The sequence below is a fragment of the Eumetopias jubatus genome, unplaced genomic scaffold (assembly GCF_037043125.1).
Source record: "Eumetopias jubatus isolate StellerSeaLion01/CBP00866 unplaced genomic scaffold, mEumJub1_p1.0 scaffold_6, whole genome shotgun sequence".
Classification (NCBI taxonomy): Eukaryota; Metazoa; Chordata; class Mammalia; order Carnivora; family Otariidae; genus Eumetopias; species Eumetopias jubatus.
Genome location: NW_028274812.1, coordinates 26190429 through 26212552, shown reverse-complemented (window position 1 = coordinate 26212552; position 22124 = coordinate 26190429). Strand labels below are relative to the sequence as shown.

General features: G+C 43.6%; 1 protein-coding gene across 2 annotated transcripts in view; it reads left to right on the top strand.

The window, feature by feature from the left end:
• Positions 1–22124, top strand: part of HECA (HECA ribonucleoprotein granule regulator) — a 44840-nt gene that overhangs the window by 15350 nt on the left and 7366 nt on the right. For both annotated transcript variants that reach the window (XM_028121380.2, XM_028121379.2), the window contains exon 2: positions 17476–18534. In XM_028121380.2, the coding sequence (XP_027977181.1) occupies positions 17476–18534 (1059 nt within the window). The remainder of the gene's footprint in view (positions 1–17475; positions 18535–22124) is intronic.

The following is a 22124-nucleotide window of genomic DNA, read 5'->3' as shown; positions in this document are numbered from 1 at the left end:
ACTCAACAGGGCAGAAAAGGCACATGGAAAACAAAGGATTATAAGGATTTAGTTTAGTTTGGGGTATGGATAGGGTCGGGAAATGAGTTTTGTTACGGTGTGCTGTGATTTTGTGATTTAGATCGACTAGTCTTAAATAAGCTCAGCTGGTATGTTGACCCAGTCTGTTGACCCAAACAGGGTTCAGGCAAGACAGGCTGAGCTGCTTTTTCTTTAATGTCCGTGTGCTACTTCTGCTGCCTAGTTCAGATAGAATGGTGTGTTTCTTTACATTCTTTCCAAGGAAAATTGCTTTATTCTCATTAATGACAATGTAAGCCTTTGCGCATAACTTTTTTTTTTTTTAGTTTAGCAACTCTGTTAGCTAGAGTAGATTTATCACATTGTCTTTTTTTTTTTTAAGATTCATTTATCTTAGAGCACGTGTCAGTGAGGGGGAGGGGCAAAGGGAGAGGGAGAGAGACTCCGTAAGTAGATTCCCCGCCAAGGGCAGAGCCTGACCCAGGGCTTGATCCCAGACCCTGAGATCATGACCTGAGCTGAAATCAGGAGTTGGATGCTCAACCGACTGAGCCACCCTGGCGCCCCCCCCTCTTTTTTTTTTAAATATTTTATTTATTTATTTGACAGAGAGAGACACAGTGAGAGAGGGAACACAAGCAGGGGGAGTGGGAGAGGGAGAAGCAGGCTTCCCGCTGAGCAGGGAGCCCGATGTGGGGCTCGATCCCAGGACCCTGAGGTCCGACCTGATCCGAAGGCAGACGCTTAATGACTGAGCCACCCAGGCGCCCCTCTATCTTTGTTTTTAAGGAGTGCAAAGATGGGGTCAGGAAAACTTCATATCATAATTGGGTTTAAGCACTTCTTTAATTTGGGTTTCCTTGTACCTAGTTTTAAGGTAAGTCTGAGTGTTAATATGAGTATTGAACATTTTGAATAAGCTTTTGGGTCATCAGATCCCAGTAAGTATTGCTATAATTTTGAATAAGGCACTGTTCCAAATTATAGAACTACTTATTATGATCTGGTTACACAAAGCCTATTGGTCACTGTCTCTTATAAGTTGGCTTTCTGCACGTGTATTGATCTGTGTGCGGTATGGGTAAGAGTGGAAGAGGGAAGGCCACGTACAGCTGGATGACCATGGGCAGATCACTGAAGGATCCCATGTGCTCAGGAAATGTTTGTAGAATATGAAGAGATTGCCTTATTTCTATTCTGTGAAACTTTGGTATTTTTAAGAAACATTTTGGAAAACTATGGAACCATTATCTTCATTTTGATATTCAGCCTAAACCAGGCATATTTGGGTCTCTGTCCTTTGGGATCTTGACGTGGCCTCTGTTAGAAAAGGAAAAATGCATTTTCTACTTTATAGTCATTATTGATACAGATTTTTTACCGATAACAGAACGTGAAAGCCAGAATAGAAATAAAAAATCGGTACAGTAGAAGCCTATAGCTTTCAGTTTAGTGTGAGCTTGAGGCTAGGTAGGCTGTGGGTTTTAATTGAAAGTAGGGAAAGAGTATAGGTCTAAGAGAATAAACAATATATTGAGAGAATGTTAAAAACCCAAGTTGTTAAATGTAGTTGACGAGCTCTTTTTTTTTTTTAAATGTAAAACTTGCATGTTTATTTGTATAAAGTGGCTTGTCTGAGTAAAAGCATGTGTTTAAACCCTATTCAAAGCATAAAAACATGTTTAATTGAATGTAATCACCGTGTACTAGATTTGCTACCCACTTTGGAGCAGTCTCAGCTACTAGAATAACATAAGGGAGGATAAACTAAATCGGAGGTTAAGACAGATGTGCTTAAGTGAGCTTATTTGTAGCTCCTAATTAAAACAAGTTGACAAAATATTTTTGTATTATTCCCTTTATGTATAAGACTTAGTGTCTTTTTTTATGTAGTAGAGAAAAGGTCTCAAAATATTTGAGAACGTTAAGGAAACTTCCTGGTTTTCACTTAAAAAAAAATACTTAGCAGTTAATCAAGAAATGATACGCAAACACATAGTGAATTTGAGGTGTGGTGTGGGGGCAACGGGGGATGCAGTTAGCCTTCCTCAGTCTGTGTCCACCTGGTTCCCCTCTAATCTGCTTTGTGTGCTGCGGCCACAGCGAGAGACCGTGGCTGAAGCAGAGGCTTCGCTCTTGGGCCTGGTGGGTGATTAGGTGGGAAGGCCAGACCAGGGCCTAATCGTGGAACTCCTTGAACGTACTCGGAGGACTTGGGCTTTAATCTGGGCATTTCTGAGTTTCCTGAATGTGTGTATGATGTAATCATAGTGTGATTTTTTTTTTTCAGAAGGCTGATTTCAAAGTGGTAGTCAAACGTTTTTGCTTTGTGTGACCCCCTAATAGAATTTGAAACCACAGCTCCTCTTGCACATTTAATGCTGTTACACCTAGTTTTTTAAAGATTTAAATAAATGCAGAGGATACCATTTCCATTGTATTGTAAACATCATTTAAACGTATTTAAAGAGAATTCCAGTATCATAGTAACTTGATAACCATTTATCAGCTATTTGAAAAATAGTAGTCAAAAATTTTACATTTTTTCTTGATTTCTATTCAATTCTTACCCAGAATTTGATTCTAAGACCAAGTATTGTCCTGCTTGAAAGTCTCTTACTGATTATTCTATCATATTTTTCTATAACAAAGTATGTATATAAACAAGTTTATGTTAAGAAGCACTTCTGGAATGGCAGGGTAAGGACCTTTAGAAATCTGCTTCTCCATAAAACAATGAGAACAAACGCAAAAATGATTAAACTCAACTTTTTCAGAACTCTGGAAATTAACCATAGGCTTGCAGTAATCCTTGGAGTGTATATTCAGGGAAAAGGACTGAATCATAGTAACAACAGTGAATGTTGTTGTGTTTTTTTTTTCTCTAATACTTCTTTTTAAAATTTTATTTTGTTATGTTAATCACCATACATTGCATCATTAGTTTCTGATGTAGTGATCCATGATTCCTTGTTTGCGTATAACACCCAGTGCTCCATGCAGAGCATGCCCTCTTTAATACCCATCACCAGGCTGACCCATCCCCCCACCCCCTCCACTCTAGAACCCTCAGTTTGATTCCCAGAGTCCACAGTCTCTCATGGTTCGTCTCTCCCTCCGTTTTCCCCCCTTTCATTTTTCCCTTCCTACTATTTTTTTTTTTTAAACATAACGTATTATTTGTTTCAGAGGTACAGGTCTGTGATTCATCAGTCTTACACAATTCACAGCGCTCACCATAGCACATACCCTCCCCAGTGTCTATCACCCAGCCACCCCATCCCTCCCACCCCCCACCACTCCAGCAACCCTCAGTTTGTTTCCTGAGATTAAGAATTTCTCATATCAGTGAGGTCATATGATACATGTCTTTCTCTGATTGACTTATTTCACTTAGAATGTTGTTGTGTTTTAACTTGCTCTATCCCACTCCCTCTCCCTGGCTCCATGGTAGCTTTAAACGAGTAGCCTAGTAATCATTGGAGGGGGAAGAACAGGTTTGGAGCTTCCCCAAAAGCCCGAGCTCCAGAGAATTGTCACTATTTACTTGTATGGAAGCTCCCCAGTAAAGGCTCATTCATAGGGCTTGTCTTTATTTGACCTGGCTCAAAAATTGCCAGGTGGTTAAGTCTTATTCTTAGGATATCTATTGAAAACAATCAGCAGCAATTGTTCAGCATCACAACTGGCTGGGTCAGTGATAGCAGTTGGGGCAAACAAGAGGTTGGCCAAACAACTTAAAAAGAAAATCCTGGGAATGAGATGTCCATAGGGGGCTCATGAAAAGCTCTGATATATTCCCAGTGCTCCAGAAGACTCTGCCCATGGGCAGGGCTGCACGCAGGCCCAGGAAATACTTGAAGAAGTGGCCCTCGTTCTCACCTCTGGCCTTGAGGCTCTGCACAAGCAGTAGGTAAAGGCTGAAACAGTTGTGAACTGTTGAAGCATTGAAGGCATGTCCCGGCACACACACACAGCCCCTTGGTGAAGGGTGGGAGACTCAGTTATTAGCTCAGTTATCACTAAACTAACTGAGCAGAGACTTCAAAGGCTGCACATGACAAAAAAAAACCAACAGACTTTACAGAATTAGTCCAAGAAAATCACTAAACAAACAAACAGCAATAGTAAGGAGGAGAGAGAGGGAATCTGGTTTTCAGAGTTGCCACCTTGTATTTTTTAAAGTGTTCGGTGTTCAAAAAAATATGATACTCAAATAGTAAAAAATGACTTATGATCTTATTCACCACTTGGCATCTCCAGTGCTAAACTCTGCATTGGCCACATAACAGGTGTTCAAAAACATTTGAATTGACGTGTATTGATTAGCGAGTAGTTGTAATTAGCTGATTTTGAGAGCCACTACGTATTTTCTTTGTTCTGTTACAAGTGTTTAACCCTAAGACAAACCCTGGCATTGTGAATACGTCTCCTAGAACAGGGTCCTTGTTAAATGACATTTTAAAAAGCCATACATTTGCCCAAATGTGTGTTGATTTAGTATCCTGGAAAATTTGAAGGCTCTTTCTTTAGGCAGTTATGTATAGTCACCTGCTAAGAAAACTGACTTATTCAGAGACCAGATCATTTTGAGAAGTTTGCTATATGAAATTTATCTTTATAGTTTTGAGTTTTTAAAACATTTTAAGAATATAATTATTATACCTTTTTTTGCAGATGTCCAGATCTCTAGTGACCTACAGTCAAGTACTCACATTATATTGTATTTGACTTCTTTATTTAATGATTCAGAGGATTTTGATGTGTCAGACCTCGTGAATTAAGACTACTTATCAGCACATGCTGATTTAAAAAATCTGGCCTCAAATTCATAATATTTGCAGATAACAGACTTTTACCATTTTCATGATCAGTTGTAATGATGGAAGATATTCAGGGTTGTCAGGTACTGTATTGATGTTCCCTGATTCATTCCAAGAGCAGAAAAAAGGAAACTGGAAATACTGATGTCTTTACATCTGTGCACAGTGTTAATCAATATTTCCTTTTTCCAAATACTCATTTGTGTATATTTTTCATCATTCTCTTTTACTCCAGCATCTGAAAAAAGATGAAGTAAACCTGCTAGACTGGCAAGCTTCAAACTCCTGTGTCACTGCAGGGAGGAGATGCTTACTGACTTTGCATTGATGCCGGCCGGGGAGGCAGGGGCTGATGAGGATCTTCTCGAATGTGGTCAGAATTCCGAATGGTGATGACAGATTGCTGCCGTGGTTAATGCTGAGCTGGCCAACATTAAAAGAGTGACAACTGAAAGGGGAACCCATAAAGTAAACTCTTGTTTACTGGCAATTGTAGATGAGGCCAAAAATGACTGGGGTTCACAGTGGATCATGAAGTTAAAACTTAATTGTTAAGGAACTTGGTTAGCAAAACAGTCATTCCCTTTCGAGGACTAGTTCGGGTTTATAAGAGGTTGAAGGCCCTGGTCTTTCTAGTTTTTGTTTCACAGTTTTCTGTTTGTAAATGTAAAAGAACATAATAAGCAGTTTTCCTATGAAAGAGTATTTTGGGTTTTCTGCACTAAAGCAAGTAAAAGTTAAATGCAAGCATTTTTTTTGTTTGTTTGTTTTTCACTGTGGAAATAGCATGTAGATAGATGTGTGCATGTGCACATGGATGCATGTATGTGTGTGTAAATTTACACGGAGAAGGTTGTATCTATAGTTATTCATAGATAACTCATGCACATATGTGAGTCTGCCTTATTTCATTTGACATGTTATAAATTTATAATTCTTATATATGAGTACATTTTTCTATGATTAGTTTACTGATGAATATGATCTTTTCCTATTAAAAAAAGTTGCCATTATAATTGCTAATGCCCCTGATGAAGACTAGATAGCTTCAGTAATCTGTTAACTCTCCCTATTATTACATCAACGTTCCTTTTTTTTAAAAAATATTTATTTATTTATTTTATATATAGAGAGAGTACGTGTGTGAGTATGGGGGGGGGCAGGGGAAAGGGAGAAGGAGAGAAGCAGACTCCCCCCGAGGGTGCAGCCTCAATCCCGCCACCCCAAGACCACAGCCTGAGCTGAAATCAAGAGTGGGATGCTCAGCTGACTGAGCCATCCAGGCGCCCCTACATTCACATTTTTTTTTAAGGGGGAGGGCAGAAGGAGAGGGAGAGAGAATCTTCATGCAGACCCTGTGCTGAGGGCAGAGCCTGACACAGGGCTTGATCTCACGACCCTGAGATCATGACCTGAGCTGAAATCAAGAGTCAGATGCTTAATCAACTGAGCTAGGCATCCCTACATTGACATTTTTTTTTTTTTTAAAGATTTAATTTATTTGAGAGAGAGTGCAGAAGCAGGCAGAGCAGCAGGCCAAGGGAGAGGGAGAAGCAGGCTCTCTGCTGAGGAAGGAGTCTGATGTGGGGCTCGATCCCAGGACCCTGGGATCATGACCTGAGCCAAAGGCTGATGCTTAACGACTGAGCCACCCAGGCGCCCCGATGTTGACATTTCTTAAGTAGTCATTCTAGGATGACTTTGTTGGACTCCTGTCGTTGTCAGTGGTGATGTGATCCAGGTGTAGGTTCAAATTATGTGGCCACTTCTTTATCACTTGTCATTTCTCAGTTCATTGCTCTTTGTCTGCCTCGCCTCATAGATCTAGTCTCTGAAGTAAATATGAGACTCTCCTTTTCATAGAATTCCAGATTTGATAGGTGAGGGAGGAGAATAGGTGCAGAGGACACAAAGGTATAATGCCGTTGTGAACCGCTAAGTGGGGACAAGCCCGGGCCCACATGAGGACGGCAGCACCCTGAGAAGTCTGGCCTTTGTGGGTTAGAGCCAAGGAGAGGATCCTTGACAGAAGGCCAGGCAGGGTAGTTGGGAGCAAGCTGAGCCCATTTCACTATTGTCTTAGTTTCACCAGTGAGGCTGGGATCAGGTGGGGGGATGTGGGGGGAGAGGCACCTGCATGGACCCGGAGGACCGAGGGCTGGGTCGGCTGGCGGGGTGGAGTGACAGGAGCAGCCCAGGCTGTGTCTGAGAGAGGTGAAATGCTGAGAGAGAAACCGGGTGAGAGAAGAATAGGTGGAGACCTGGATATGACTAGCAGAGTCTGGGGCTGAGGGAGCTGAGCCAAGGGGAAGGAGAGGAGAGGTGTGCAGTGGGTGAGTGAGTGGCTCAAGGACGGAGAGCACTTGGCTTGTCCACAGGGTGCCTCTCTGAGGAGTGTAGCCCAGGGCATGGCAGAGAGGGTGGCCCTTCTGAAAGGTGCTGTGTTTGTGGGACCCCTGGGGGCGGTGTGTTACCCTGGCCTCTCCTCTCCCTTCCCACCCTTCTCCGGTTGACTTTGAAAAGTGAGGAGGGGAGGGGGGGCCTTGGCACCCGTCAAATGCAGATTTTAGTATCTACTAGGCAAAACTGATTGGAAAGTTAGAGAGATGGCAGATGGGTTTTTTTCTTTGTCATCATTTATACTCTCCTTCACTGCAGAATACAGTGTTTTTCAAAAATACATGTAATACTATAAGATAAATAATAAATGAGAATATTCGTACTAGGAGCAGTATTATTAGGAAAAATAATGGATGTCCTCAGTCATCACAAGAGGTAGGTCACAAATTTGGTTTTCATACTTCTAACTCATAGAAGGAAGAAGCAAACAGAAGCAGTGCTGTACTTTACAGTGTCCATCAGATTAAAAAACAGAAACAGTCACTTAGCCATTTATAACGCATTGTAAAATACTAAGCAGTGTCCATGACAGTATCCTTTTATAAATAAAAAAAATTTATTAGGCTTGCTTGCATCATTAAAAGCAGTCTGTCCAGAGAATGAAATAATGTGGTCTAGGTAACCAGCTCTGTGACACCTAGCTTAGCTGAGGGATAGCTTTTATCTAGCACAGGAGTCATATACCCAAACGCCTCCAGAGTCCTGGCATGAGTAAGTGTGAATGGGGCTGGAGTGGAGGCCTGGATGAGCTGGAGAGTACGAGATGCACCTAACAGGCATTTGGGTTTATCTTCTATTACAAAAAAGCCTGTACTGGTTTAGGAAGTCACACTGCAGGCCAGAACGCCCCACGGGAACTCTGATCTAGAGTGTGTGGACATCACCTGTGAAATCTGTCTTAAAAATCGTTTCTCTCAGTTGAGCTTTTGGAAAATATCAAACAGCAATGAGTTATGGGTTGTATTCTCTGACAGGTAACTGGTCTGCAGATGACCCATGTTGCCAGTTAATCATGCAGCCGACAGACTAGGGAGGAGGTAAAGCCATTTGTCTTTTCAACTGGAAATTGTAGGGGAGGAGAACTTTTCCCTTCTTCCCTTCCAGGTTATTTGGCTGGCCTAACTAATTTGACATAAAACAGATTAACAGGAGAAAAACAAATTTAATTACATATGTATGGGAGCCACACAAAGACAGGAGCGGCTCTCTGACAGGCAGTTGAAGTTTATATGCCACCCTGAGCTAAAGAGAGGTTAGGTGTAGGAGTCTGGGACTTTACAGGGGAGGAAGACACTTGACGGGAAGATGAGAAGAGCAAATGTTTGGTAAATAAGTGTTTACCCTGCAGAGAGGTCTTATGTAAAAAAAAAAAGTTACCTTTGGAAATAGCTCTCCTCCTGGTACAGACTCCTTGTCTACATTTTTTTAGGTAAGTGGGGGAGCTAAAAAGCTCTTCTTGAGTCTCTTGTGCCTTGATTATCTTAAGCTCAAACTAATTTGCATGCCAAAGTGGCACATTATGGGGTGGCCTGCCTTGAACCACATCAGAATCTAGAGGTAAGGGGAGAAGGCTGATTCCACTCTTTGGGCTCCAGGTACCATTTTGGACCTACCAAGAGAGAAGAGGTAGGCCATCATTTTGGGGATGCTGTGTTAGAACTTAGGTGGAAAATGGGTATCACATATAAAAAAATGTAGGGTTTTGGGCGCCTGGGTGGCTCAGATCGTTAAGCGTCTGCCTTCAGTTCAGGTCATGATCCCAGAGTCCTGGGATCGGGTCCCGCATCACGCTCCCTGCTCCTTGGGAGTCTGCTTCTCCCTCTGCCTCTCTCTCTCTCTCTCTCTCTCTCTCTGTCTCTCATGAATAAATAAATAAAATCTTTTAAAAAAAAGTAGGGTTTTGATTATATGGCCACATTTTGAATATTTGTGCTGGCAAAGGAGAGGACATTGACAAAGATAATCAAGTTCTATGGTATTTCCGAAGAGCAAGGAAAATACTTTAAAATTTGAATATAGTAGTGAAGGATGACAGGTCTTTTCTGGAGTCTTTAAAAATGGGATTGTTGAAAAAGGCAATCTTCTGAATGGGAGAAGATATTTGCAAATGATATATCTGATAAAGTATTGATATCCTATATACATATATATATACACAAAGAACTTACACAAGTCAACAAAAAACCCAAACAATCTGATTAAAAAATGCACAGAGGACCTGAACAGACGTTTTTCCAAAGAAGACATTACAGGTGGCCAACAGACACATGAAAAGATGCTCAACATCACTAGTCATCAGGGAAATGCAAACCAAAACCACAATGAGAAGATCACTGCACACCTGTCAGAATGGCTAGAGTCAGAAAGACAAGAAACAAGTGTTGGCAAGGACATGGAGAAAAGGGAACTCTCCTGCACTGCTGGTGGGAATGCAAACTGGTGCAGCTACTGTGAAAAACAGTATGGAGGTCCCTCAAAAAATTAAAAACAACTACCATATGATCTGTTAATTCCATTACTGGGTATTTACCCAAAGAAAACAAAAATACTAGTTCAAAAAGATGATATGCACCCCTATGTTCATTGAAGCATTATTTACAATAGCCAAGATAAGGAAGCAGCCCAAGTGTCCGTTCATAGAGGAATGGATAAAGAAGATGTGGTAGATAAATACAATGGAATATTAGTCCTAAAAAAAAGTGAGATCTTCCCATTTGCAACAACATGAACGGACCTATAGTGCATTATGCGAAGGACAGTGAGTCAGAAAGACAAATACCATACGATTTCACTTATGTGTGGAATTTAAAAAATGAACGAACGAACAAATAGACTCTTAAATATGGAGAACAAACTGGTTAAATGGGAGGTGGGTGAAGGGATGGGCATAATAGGTAAAGGGGATTAAGAGGTACGAACTTCCAGTTCTAAAATAAGTCGTGGAGATGAGAAGTACAGCATAGTCAGTAATACTGAAGTAACTGGTGACACGGGGTGACTGCACCTACCCTGGTGAGCATCACGTAATGTTTAGAACTGGTGAATCACTACATTGTGCACTTGAAACTAATAAAAACATTGCATGTCAGTTATACCTCAATAATAAAAGAAATGGGATGGTTTAACAATTGAGCAGTTTCTCTGCAGTTACATACAGACACACACACTCATGTACACGCACACATACTTAACTTACGATACTGTGATTTGGTCCCGAGAGCTCCTGAACCTACCTTTCCTTCAGGGCGAGTGCGGGCAATACATGTAATGCTAGGGTGCTGTGTGGTTCTCTGTGATCCGGCACCCTCAGGATCAAAAAAATCTCCAAACAGCCTGCTTTATTTCCTAGTACAGTGTGATCCCATTATATGTAAATTAAATTATGCAAATTTCAACTAATGACACAAATACTATTAATAAAAGCTTCACGTGATGTGCAGAATTTCAGCGGATACATTCCCCCAAATTGTGCATCAAGCTGTGTCATATTTTCAAAGCTAGCAGATCAACTGAATTATAAAAATGCTTTGATACCCAGTGGCATCACCTTTTCTTATAGAGATACCTACTAACCTGTGGCAATATTATGTGAACTCTTTGTTGTTTATAGAACTTCTTCAAGGATTTTGGTGACGTGTTATTTTAAAATTATTATAAATTATTATAATTTAAGTCTTTATCTTCCAAAATATCCAGGTGTGCTAATACTGGTGTTGAAGAACATCCTGAAAATTGGTAACTTTTGAACAGAAATGTGATAAAACACACTTTGATATGCCATGCTGTCAATTTATGAGCTGCAACTGAGAAATATTAGAGATAATGCTGATATTAAAAAGCAACAGTAAAGAAAAATACAACACAGTGATTATAGATTTATGTGTTCTGAGGATGCATTCCCCACACCCTTCCCCCAGACTGTGGGATAGTCAGTTCTGAATTATGTGAGTTCTTCAGGGACACAGCCCATGAATCAAATGCAGCCATGCTTTATGAAACCCTGTTACCTAGGCTTGGAAAAGATTGCTTAGGTTGAAAAATACGTATAGCAAGGTACTTATTTGTCTGATGTGCAGTAGAACATCTTTAAGGGGTTAGAAGAAGAAAATTGTGCATCTATTTCTTTAAAACTTGTCAGTAAATATTTCGTGAATTATTTTGCATGCCACCCTGTTTTGTTATGGGAAGAAATACATTTCTTGCACTTATTATGTACGGGAGAAGGCAGATGGTCACTTCCTGCTTGTGGATTTGCACTAAATGATTTCAGAGTTCTTTGGTTTTTACATCAAGTAATATAAAGTGATAGGGCTTTTAATAATAATTGCTTCTGTTTAAATGGTGGTTATTCTGTGCCAGGCTCTGTGTGAACTGCCTTAATAATTAATCCTCACGGCAACCCTTTGAGATAGGTACTGTGTTTTCTGCCATTCCACACGTTGAGAAGACAGAAGCACAGGGAGGTTAAGTGACTTGCCAAAGATCCTAAAACTATTAAGTTGCAGAGCTGAGAGTCAAATCCAAGCTGGCTGGCTCCCCAGGCTGTATCCTCATTGACCAATCTTTGTGGCCTTTAAGGACGCTGGAGTTGAGGATCCTCTAGTCAGAAACTTCATATCCTGAGGAGAATTTGCTCTGAAAACAAGGGGATGTGTTCCCATGTAAAAAGACTTACTATATGGAAAAGATATATGTAACAAATCAGTGGTTCAGAAACCCTACAGTTTGCATTTGGTAACTGCCTACCAAAGGAGGATAAGAATAGATTGTGGTAAGTTTGTGGGGATGGAGGGCCAGGCTGTGCTCTGAAATTGGTGGGAGTCCTGGGCTGAGTCTAGAAGACCTAATGAGAACAGTGCTACCCAAGGGCTCACCCTTCCTCCCTGCCCATCCTTCAGCGCTTCAGTCACTGTACTTTCCATCAATAAGACATTCATTAGGCACTTGATATGATTTTCACAGTAGTGGGTCTACAAGGCTGAATGTGACCAAGTGTCTACCCTAGATTTCTTTTTTTTTTTTTTTTAATTTATTTGACAGAGACACAGCGAGAGAGGGAACACAAGCAGGGGGAGTGGGAGAGGGAGAAGCAGGCTTCCCGCGGAGCAGGGAGCCCAATATGGGGCTCGATCCCAGGACCCTGGGATCATGACCTGAGCCGAAGGCAGATGCTTAACAACTGAGCCACCCAGGCGCCCCTACCCTAGATTTCACCTAGAAAGCCTTGTATGACTTCAGAAGACCCTCCTTCCCCATCCATCCCGCTGAACTCCCCACCTGCTTGTGATGCTTGCAACTATTTTAAGAGGGATGAAAACATTACATTTTACAGTTAAAAAGCTGACAGTGGCAACGTCTGTCTGGTTTATGGGGCTCCTGTTAGTGTGAATGGGTGTGTCAGAGGATTTGGGTTTATTGGGTAGCCGGTGTAAATGTCAGATCTGCTGTCAGATCCTTCCCTTTTAATAGGTGTGGGAGGCAGGATACGGGATGCGAAGCCTGGGAAGAGTGACAGACTTTGCCCAAGTGATGTCAGCCTAGCTATCTTATTGTCCAGACTTGAAACCACGTGAGATTTTGCCCGGAATGAGGTGATCCCTAATTATTTTCACTTGGGCAGGGAGAAACAGAAGCTGAGTCCTGAGTATCTGACGATGAAGCTGTAAAAACGCACTGGAGGGTTTATATACGTGTGTACAAACGCACAAAGGAACATTTTCTCATATTGCTTGTTAGTCAACTATCACAGCTCTGATGCATGTCCTAAGGGATGTATGGGACACAGGCCCTCACTGACTGTGCCATTCCTTCTCCCTGCATCTCACGAACAGTTTTGTTTTATCGGATCAGTCTGTATTCTGTTTATACCTTTACCTTTGTGGGACTGCAATTCTTAAGAGCTAGGAATTTTATAAATTTAGAGACCACGTTCAGGAAGCAGTCAAATGCATTTCTATAAGACTGCTCATTTGTGGGGCGCCTGGGTGGCTCAGGTAAGCAAATCCCTTTGGCTCGGGTCATGATCTCGGGGTCCTGGGATTGAGCCTGGTGTTGGGCTCCCTGCTCAGGGGAAGTCTGCTTCTCGCTCTCCCTCTGCCTCCTCCCGCCTGCTTGTGCCCCCGCCTCAAATAAATAAATAACATCTTTTAAAAAAATTAGACTGCTCATTTGTTATAGGTATGATCTGAAGGGCACTCATGCAGTTTCTTAGAGTTCTAAAATCTTTTCCTGTATGTTTTAGTTAACTGTAAGACAGAAAATTGGAAAAAGAGGCATGGCCTCATTCGTCACTTTCTGAACCCCTTTTGTGGGTCCAAAACATTAGAAAAAATAGGAAATCTCTTGCAGCAGTTTGTATTTAGTTTTTTTTTTTTTTAGGGAGCTAGATTTAGGGAGCCAGATACACAAGTATCAAGTTATAGAAGAGGTAGGTAGCATGGGAGAGTTGTTGGGGAACTTTATAGAGCGCTTCCACATATATTTGCTGTGAATGAGGTCAAGCGTTTTTGTCCTCACATTACAGTTGAGGAAGCAGGAAGCTGCTCCATGTCAAACAGCTAGTCTCCCAAACCCCACTCGCACTATTCCCAGCTGCCTTTCCAGTGTGGACAGTGGGTGGGGGGAGAGGACAAGTTCTAACCAAGCCTTGAAGGCTATCCTGTCTGAGTACAGAGGCCAGCCCATCGTAGCCTCATCGGAAGGCTGCATGAGCTGTAAAAGCCTGTCAGAAGCCGTCGTGTGGTACCCAAGGCTTCCCTTGCTACTCCCCCTGTTCCTTGGAGCCTCGCCGTTGTGCTGGAGGTGTGTAACAGGGTGAAGTGTCGGTTGCACATAATATTTGGTCTCAAGCCCTTGTCTTTGTTTTTGAGGCCTAGCCACAAAGACCACATCAGAGTGGCTGAGATGTAAACAAGCAGGCTGGCAGGTTGGCGTGGGAGCTCTTCATTGCCGAGCCGTGGAGGGCAGAAGGCAGGTGAGGATGGCTGTGGGGAGGCTGGGCGATGTTAGGGAGAGGGACCTGGAGCCACACTGCCTCCTCTGTGATTCCCGCGGAGATTTCTGCGGGAGCTCTTAGCACCATTTGCTGATTCTTCCCGCTCTGAAGTCCTGGTACATAGGAAGTTCTCAGTATTGGTTAAATGATCCATTTGCAGCTTTTTGAGAAAGATATAAATAGGACTTTCCCCCTCTTAATCTACCTTCTTGAATGTGAAAATACTTTAAAAAGAAATATCAAGCCAGTCTCAGCGTTTAAAACTTTAAATTTTGGATGTCGTAAATGCACAGGTAGAGTTAGGCCATTCTTCAGTTTGATTTCACGAGTCTTGGGTTATTAGCACTTCGGTTACTGTCACTACATTTCAAAGACCTTCCCTCCAAGGCTGTTTCTCTGAAGGATTGAAGATAAAAGCAACTGAACTTTGTTTAATTGACTAATTAACATTTTAAAGGACACTAAAGGTCACAGCCCAGGTGACTGCAGTTAATTTACTCAGTTTACAGACCATTTTTCTACTTCTTTTTGGTGCACTTCAGTACATGTAGCTCTTTCTGTCTAGGATTTCAGCTCGCTTTCTTCCTTCTGCTCTGCTGGTCACATGGGGTTTTGTGGCCCTGTTTTAAGGCAACTTTATTCAGCATGGGATGTGTGTCAGGCCTAGGCCTGGTGGTGCCAGGAACACAAAGATGACTAAGGCATCCTCTTTGGAGTCCTCAACCTGATGAGATCACAGTGGGGACTCAAGTAAGGTTCAGACCAGACCGTGTTGGGGAAGGGGTGGTTCTGGTGAAATCAGTGTCTAGAGGTGGGCCTCGAAGGATGGGAAGAAGGGGAGAAGGTTTATGAGATGCTAGGCCCTGCTCTAAGCACCACCTATGTATCAGAATTTTCTTATAACAGCCATATAAAGTACATTCAGTTGTTATCTGCATTCTGTATGGGAATTGGAGATAAAAAGTAACTTGTCCAAGGGCACACAGCTCAACAGTGGTACTGCCAGGATTCTAGCTCAGGCAGGCTGGTGGAGAGTCCATGCTGTGAGGCGAGTGGGATTTGGACAAATGAAGATTAAGGGCTGTGGACTGCGAGGCAGTAGATGGGGGAGCTGCAGTGATCAGAGGAGCGGAAGCAGACAAGTTGGTTAGGGCCTTGTGATTGATACCCTGGAGTCCCACACTGCAAGGGATGATTGTAACATCCGAGTGTCCTGGGCTTTATAGGTCCTATCACCTGTGCTGGTGCAATGTTGTATTTGTGACTCAGTGGGCAGTGGTGAGGTTGTGAAGGTCCTTGAGTCCTGGAGTCCTGAAGAGGAGCTTGTTGCCTCCTCCTCTTCAGGCTGGCCTAAATTTTTGGCATTCATTCCCCGAGTAGGTGAACGTGTATGTCTCAGCCCTTGCCTCTTCCCATTGTTTTTCCTTCCCTTCCTTGTACTTCTGGGAAGAGTTTTCTGGAAGATCATCTGAACTGCTTCTACTTCTTGACTTCCTCATCCTCTCTTCACCATCACCTCCAATCTGTCCTGTGTCATCCCACCGGAACTGTTCCTACTAAGGTGTCACTGACTGGCTCACTGATCATTCTGGTGAGGACTTTTCAGTCTCTGACTTGCCCAGTAGTTTCCGACCAGGGGCAGTTTTGCTCCCTCTCCCCTCGGGATAGCTGGCAGTGTCTGGAGACATTTTTAGGTGTCACAGTTGTTCTGAGTCAGTCCTCTCTTCTTAAAACTTTCCAACTGCCTTGATAGAATTCTCTCCTGACTTGTCTTGCAGTGAATTATCAGTTCATTTCTTAACCGTCTTCTGTAGAGGACTCTTCTCCAGCCTTTTAATGTTGCTTCTCAGGATTCTTTTCCTCCTCTCACATGCCTCTTGGGCTAGCTCCTCAGTCCAGGGATTTAACTTCCTTCCACCTCTGGCTGTGCGGCTACACATCTGTATTCAGGCTCCAGGTCTTTTTTACTCCAGTCTTGTCTTTCTCCACCTCATTGGTACATAGGCATTGTCGATTCAGCAGGTCCAAAATAAGGCCAGCCCAAAGTCATCTTTGTCCATTTGTCCAGACCTGCCCCTCCCATGTTTGCTGTCCATCAGTGTTTGCTTACCTCCAACAGTGAGTGCCTTTTACTCTGCTGCTGCTGTTGCTTAGGCACTCATTTCTCAGCTGGGTTACTGCCCCCACCCGCCCTCCTGAATCCCGCAGCCCTCATGTCCCACACTGCCGCCAGGGTGAGCTTTCTAAAACAGAACTCCGGCTGAGGGTTCTCAGCTACAACAGAAGGTAAAGTCTGAATTGAGCTAGCATGTGGAACTTTCTGGATCAAGTCCAGTGGTTCCCAACTAGGAGTATTACTGCTCTCCAAAAGGGCCTTTTGAAAATGTTACGGATGTTGGAGTAACCGGAATCCCGTGGAATCTCTATAAATCCTGTTTACTTCTTAAGAGATGGGTTCTACTTTGTGTCACCAATTTTTCCCTTCTTTGGGGGAAACTGATTGGCCTTTTAGATGTCCTGTGGGGCATGTGGTTAAATAGGGTAGAAATATCTTGGTGTTCTAGTTTCTGTCTTGATAGCTTTAGGAGAACTCTGGTTTTTTCCTTCATAGCCTGGCAGTGTAATTCTGTGTAGACCAACAATTAGTTTGACCAGATATTCCTGCCATTAGGTATCAGACCATTCTAGAAGAGAATTGAGGATGAGGTAATTCTGTTTTCTACCTTCTCTGTGGTATTCAGGATAACCTAACACTTGTGATAAAGGGCTTTGAGGGTCCTTTTGGAGCTGGTGGGTTAAGTGGTTTCATCGTAATATTTCCTAGTTCACTGGAGTGATTCCTTTTTAAAGAACCTTGGAACTGCCTGTCATTACCCCCACATCTTAGGAAAACCTCATACTACACTCTACTGTTGTAAGTACTGACATACTGCTAATTGCACTGTGAAGGATTTGGACTTTCTGAAGCTTACTGGTGTGTTTTTCAGCAGATAACAAATATCTGAAAATAAATTCCCTTGGCACCACAGAGTACCAGAAGAAAGTAGTAAATGTTTTTTAATCCTGTCTGGTGTTATTCCAGCGGTGGAAGTCTTGACACGAGAAAATTGTCCTGTTGGCATGAATGGGTTCACGGGGGGGGGGGGGGGGGGTGTGTGTGGCTTTGATCCCTGATGGGGCGCCGGCAGGAGTCCCAGCTCCCGCATGCTGAACCCCTCTCTTTGTGTTCCTCCCCAGAGGCCCCTTGTGCCACGCCCCTGCTCTGCAGTTTCGGGAGGCCGGTGGACCTAGACAAGGACGACTACCAGAAGGTGGTGTGCAACAATGAACACTGCCCCTGCAGCACCTGGATGCACCTGCAGTGCTTCTACGAGTGGGAGAGCAGCATCCTGGTCCAGTTTAACTGCATCGGCCGTGCCCGCAGCTGGAACGAGAAGCAGTGCCGCCAAAACATGTGGACGAAGAAGGGCTATGACCTGGCCTTCCGCTTCTGCTCCTGCCGCTGTGGACAGGGCCACTTAAAGAAGGACACGGACTGGTACCAGGTGAAGCGGATGCAGGACGAAAAAAAGAAGAAGTCTGGCTCGGAGAAGAACACCGGCAGGCCCCCTGGTGAAGCGGGGGAGGAGGCCAAAAAGGGCCGGCCACCCAGCAAGCCGCAGAAAGGCCTGAGCCATGACCCCCCCCGGCGGCACTCCATGGACCGGCAGAACTCCCAGGAGAAGGCAGTGGGCGCGGCGGCGGCGGCGGCGGCGGCGGCCTACGGGGCCCGCTCCCCCTGCGCCTCCCCGGGCCAGTCCCCGCCCACCGGCTATTCCATCCTCTCCCCCGCCCACTTCAGCGGCCCCCGCTCCTCCAGATACCTCGGGGAATTCCTGAAGAATGCCATCCATTTGGAGCCTCACAAAAAGGCCATGGCCGGAGGCCACGTGTTCCGGAATACCCACTTTGAGTACAGTCCGGCTGGGTTATCGGGGCACAGGGGGGGCCACTTCGATGCGCCCGTGCAGTTCCTGCGGCGCCTCGACCTGTCCGAGCTGCTCACTCACATCCCCAGGCATAAGTTGAACACTTTCCACGTGCGGATGGAGGACGATGCCCAGATGGGCCAGGGCGAGGATCTGCGCAAGTTCATTCTTGCGGCCCTCAGTGCCAGCCACAGGAATGTTGTAAACTGTGCCCTGTGTCACCGGGCGCTCCCGGTGTTCGAACAGTTCCCTCTGGTGGACGGAACTCTGTTCTTAAGCCCGTCGAGACATGACGAGATCGAATATGATGTTCCATGTCATCTTCAAGGTACAAGGTGTTCATTCACCTTGCCTGCTCTCTGTTTGTTAAAAGCTGAGAAGCGAGATGGGATTGCTCCCTTCTGGCTTAATTTTAATGGATGGTGCTTTTTGTTCTAGTTAGGTGCCAGGCAGTGTTGGAATATCTCAGCTTTGTCCACCGAGGTGGTGGAGGTGGTGGTGGTTTTTTTTTTCTTTACTCTGATGTCACTGTATCAAATACAGTTGTCCGGGTGGGTCTTTTTATGTTTTTGTTCTGTAATTTGAAGGGAGGATTCCTTGGGTATAGTTTTCCATAATTGGGAGGGAATTTAGAGTAGGAATTGCATAATTATGTCACTTGGTGTAAAACAGTTGCCTTTGAAACCTGTGTTAATGTGCCCAGCACGCTGTGTATTCTCTTTGATCCTTGTAAACATAAGGGAGTAAGGGAAAGGGTGGGGGCAGAGAGGGCCAACGTGTTTTTAGATTAGCTGAATTAATCTTGAAGTTTATGGAAGATAAGGCTTTCTTAATAACAGCAAAAGGAAAGTGGATTATTGGAAGCTGAGGCATCACCCTGGTGTTGAAGGCAGGGGGAGCTTAGTGCTGGGGATGACATTCAAGGATGTAGGGGTATTTCAGCCAGAACTTGAATGATGGGGGTTGGTCAGGATAAATGAGCAATCTGTCAGTTCATGTAAAATTACTGAATTTATATAAAGGTGAGATACATGAGGTGTAACATGTTTGTAACTTTAAAAGTGTGCTAAAAAAGCCTGTGGTAGAGATGATATATCCCCACCTGTCTTCTTCCTACACCCCCTGCTGTCTCAGTTCCCAGAGACAGCATTTTTCAATTATAACTGACTTATTTATTTTATTTTGTTTTATTTTATTTATTTTAAAGATTTTATTTATTTGTCAGAGAGAGAGAACAAGGGGGAGCGGCAGGCAGAGGGAGAGGGAGAAGCAGGCTCCCCACTGAGCAAGGAGCCCCACACGGGGCTCAATCCTAGGACCCTGAGATCATGACCTGAGCTGAAGGCAGATGCTTAACCGATTGAGCCACCCAGGCATTCCACCATCATGATTTTAAAACTGCTATCTTCATGTCCAATTTTAGATATTGTCTATTGACTTATGTTTAAGGTGGATGACTGTGCTTTCTTAAATCTTCCCCTTTCTCTCAGGATAATATGTCACAATTCTTGGTGAAAATCCTTAATGTTTTTATTGCTATGATTATGTAAATATCTAGTGTAGAGCAAGAAGTACAGGTGTATTTCCTATCATAGAGTACAGTATATTCTAGGACATCTTTTGTTATTATAGTTAATGTTTCACAATTTCCTTTGCTTAATCTTTTTGGAAACATTGGCTGATTGTTCCCACTCTCCAGCAGCTCCCACAAAGCTTTCAGAAGCATTTGCACATACCTGTTATCCGTTTAATGAACTTCTTTTTGTAGAAATTAAATTCCCTTCACGGAGCCTTTCATCTTCCTGCCCCTGTCTGTCCGGCTGCACTCATATCTGCCATACTACATGGCTGCCCTTCTAGGAATTCTCTACTTACTTTTCTGTTCTTTATCTTCTGTTTCCTAGATCTCATGTTTTCTTTTTTTCTTGGTTTATTTCCTCAGTTTGTTAAGGAACATCCCCAGGAGCTTTCTGAGAAAGGAAGCCTGGGAATAGGTATTTTCAGACTTTGAAAGTCTGAAAGATCTTGATTCTGTCTTCACACTTGATTGCTGTTGGGCCGGGTAGAGTCTTCCAAGTTATAAATACTTTCCCCTTAGGGTTTTGAAGGCATTTATTTCTTCACTGTCTCTGGTCTCCTGAGTCACTGTTGAGAAGTCAACATTTTATTGCTGTCCCTTTGTTCTCCCCTCCCATCCCCTAAATGTTTTAAGATTTTCTCTTCATCCCCAGCGTTCTGAAGTTTCACTGTGACCCGGGTCTTCCCCTCCACCCCCATTCATTGTGCAGTGTGCTTTCTTGGGTTTTTGGCTGTGTGAACTCATGGTCTTCAGTTTGGGGAAATTTTCTTCTGATTTGTTTCTCTGACCATTTTCTCTTTCATTTTTAAAAACAACTGTGGAACTGTTAGTCAGATATTGGATCTCTTAAATTGATCCTTTTTTTTGAGATGGAAGGAGTCCTTATATATCCTATTGTTTATCTCTGTCTTTGTTCTGCCTTCTGGAAGATTTCTTTGGCTTTGTATCCCAGGATTTTTCTGAGTTTTAAGATTTTGTGTATATTTATAATTTCCAAGAGCACTTTTTAATAGCATCTTGCTCATGTTTCATGGATGCAGGTTCTTGTTTTCATTGTTTTCTCAACAGGGAAGAGGAAGTGAGGTTGAAGGGAGCAGTCTCATTCCTTTTCTAGAATTTCACCTAATCCCTTACATCTTTTAGCCTTTGTTAAAGGCAGACTGCTCCAAAACTTAGTGGTGATTTATAATTCTCACGGTTCTGTGGGTTGGTTGGTTAGGATGGCCTCTGACATGTGTCTGACAGTTGGCTGCCTGGCTGCCTGGCAGGGGGCCTCCGCTAGAATGAATGGCTCATCCCTGTTCGGTGTGGTCTTTTATCTTCCAGTAGGCTAGCCTGGGCTTTTTCCTGCATTCAGGGGGTGAGGGTGGGGGCTGTGCTTTCTCTCAAGAGGCGTAAGCTTAGAACTGAGTATCATCACTTCCATCACATTGTGGTTTTCATTGCCTATAGAGGATGAAGCTGCATCCTGGTTGGCTCACTTTGGCTCTAGAGCAGATAAAGGATGCTGCCATGGACAGGAGTGGAGAGCATTGGGAAGGAGACCTGTCTTAGGGGAAAGAAGATGAGGGCATTGGTGTGTGTGTTGGGTTTGAAGGGGTGTTGGGACTTTGGGTGGAGATGTCTATCTAGCAAGCACTATTAGAAATAGGCATCTGGGATGAGAACTGGGGAGCTTATTTTATAACAGGGGGTGGTTCAGATCTTAAGATTGGAGGAACTCCTGAATAGGGAGAGAAGAGAAAGAAAAGGAAGAGTATGTGAGAGAGCCCAGGACCACGTCTGAAGGGTACCTATCAGACAGTGGATGGAGAAAGGTGAAAATTAGATAGGCCTGAGAGAGAGAGAGTGTGTGTGTGAGAGAGAGAGAGAGAGAGAGAGAGAGAACATGGTTCCTACCCTTGAGGAGGACGAGAGAGCCTTGTAAGCAAATGTAATGAAACGTTGCCCTGTAAGTAGTGTTTACCTCTTTCCAGAGGGTAAGGAGCAGCCTGTCCTAACCAGTGAAAGGTGAAGAGCCATGATTGGGCTGCTGGCAAGGAGCCAGCACATTCTGAAGGAGTATGTGTTCTCCTGAGCGTAGTTTGCAGCCAGGTGGAGCTCCCTGACGCCTACGTAGAGAGCAGTGGTGTTGCTGTTGTACACCGTGTGGGTGGATCCTGGACATGCCCAGTCTTTCCTAATGATTTGAATCCTAACCCTTCCACGTAAACAAGGGTGACCTCTTTTCCTTTGTAAGCATTAGATGTTAAGAATGATGGAGGAATGGGGTTGTGTCTCTTAAGAGCCCAGTAAATAATAAGACATTGAACTCCTTTTAAATAACCACTTACAAGTAA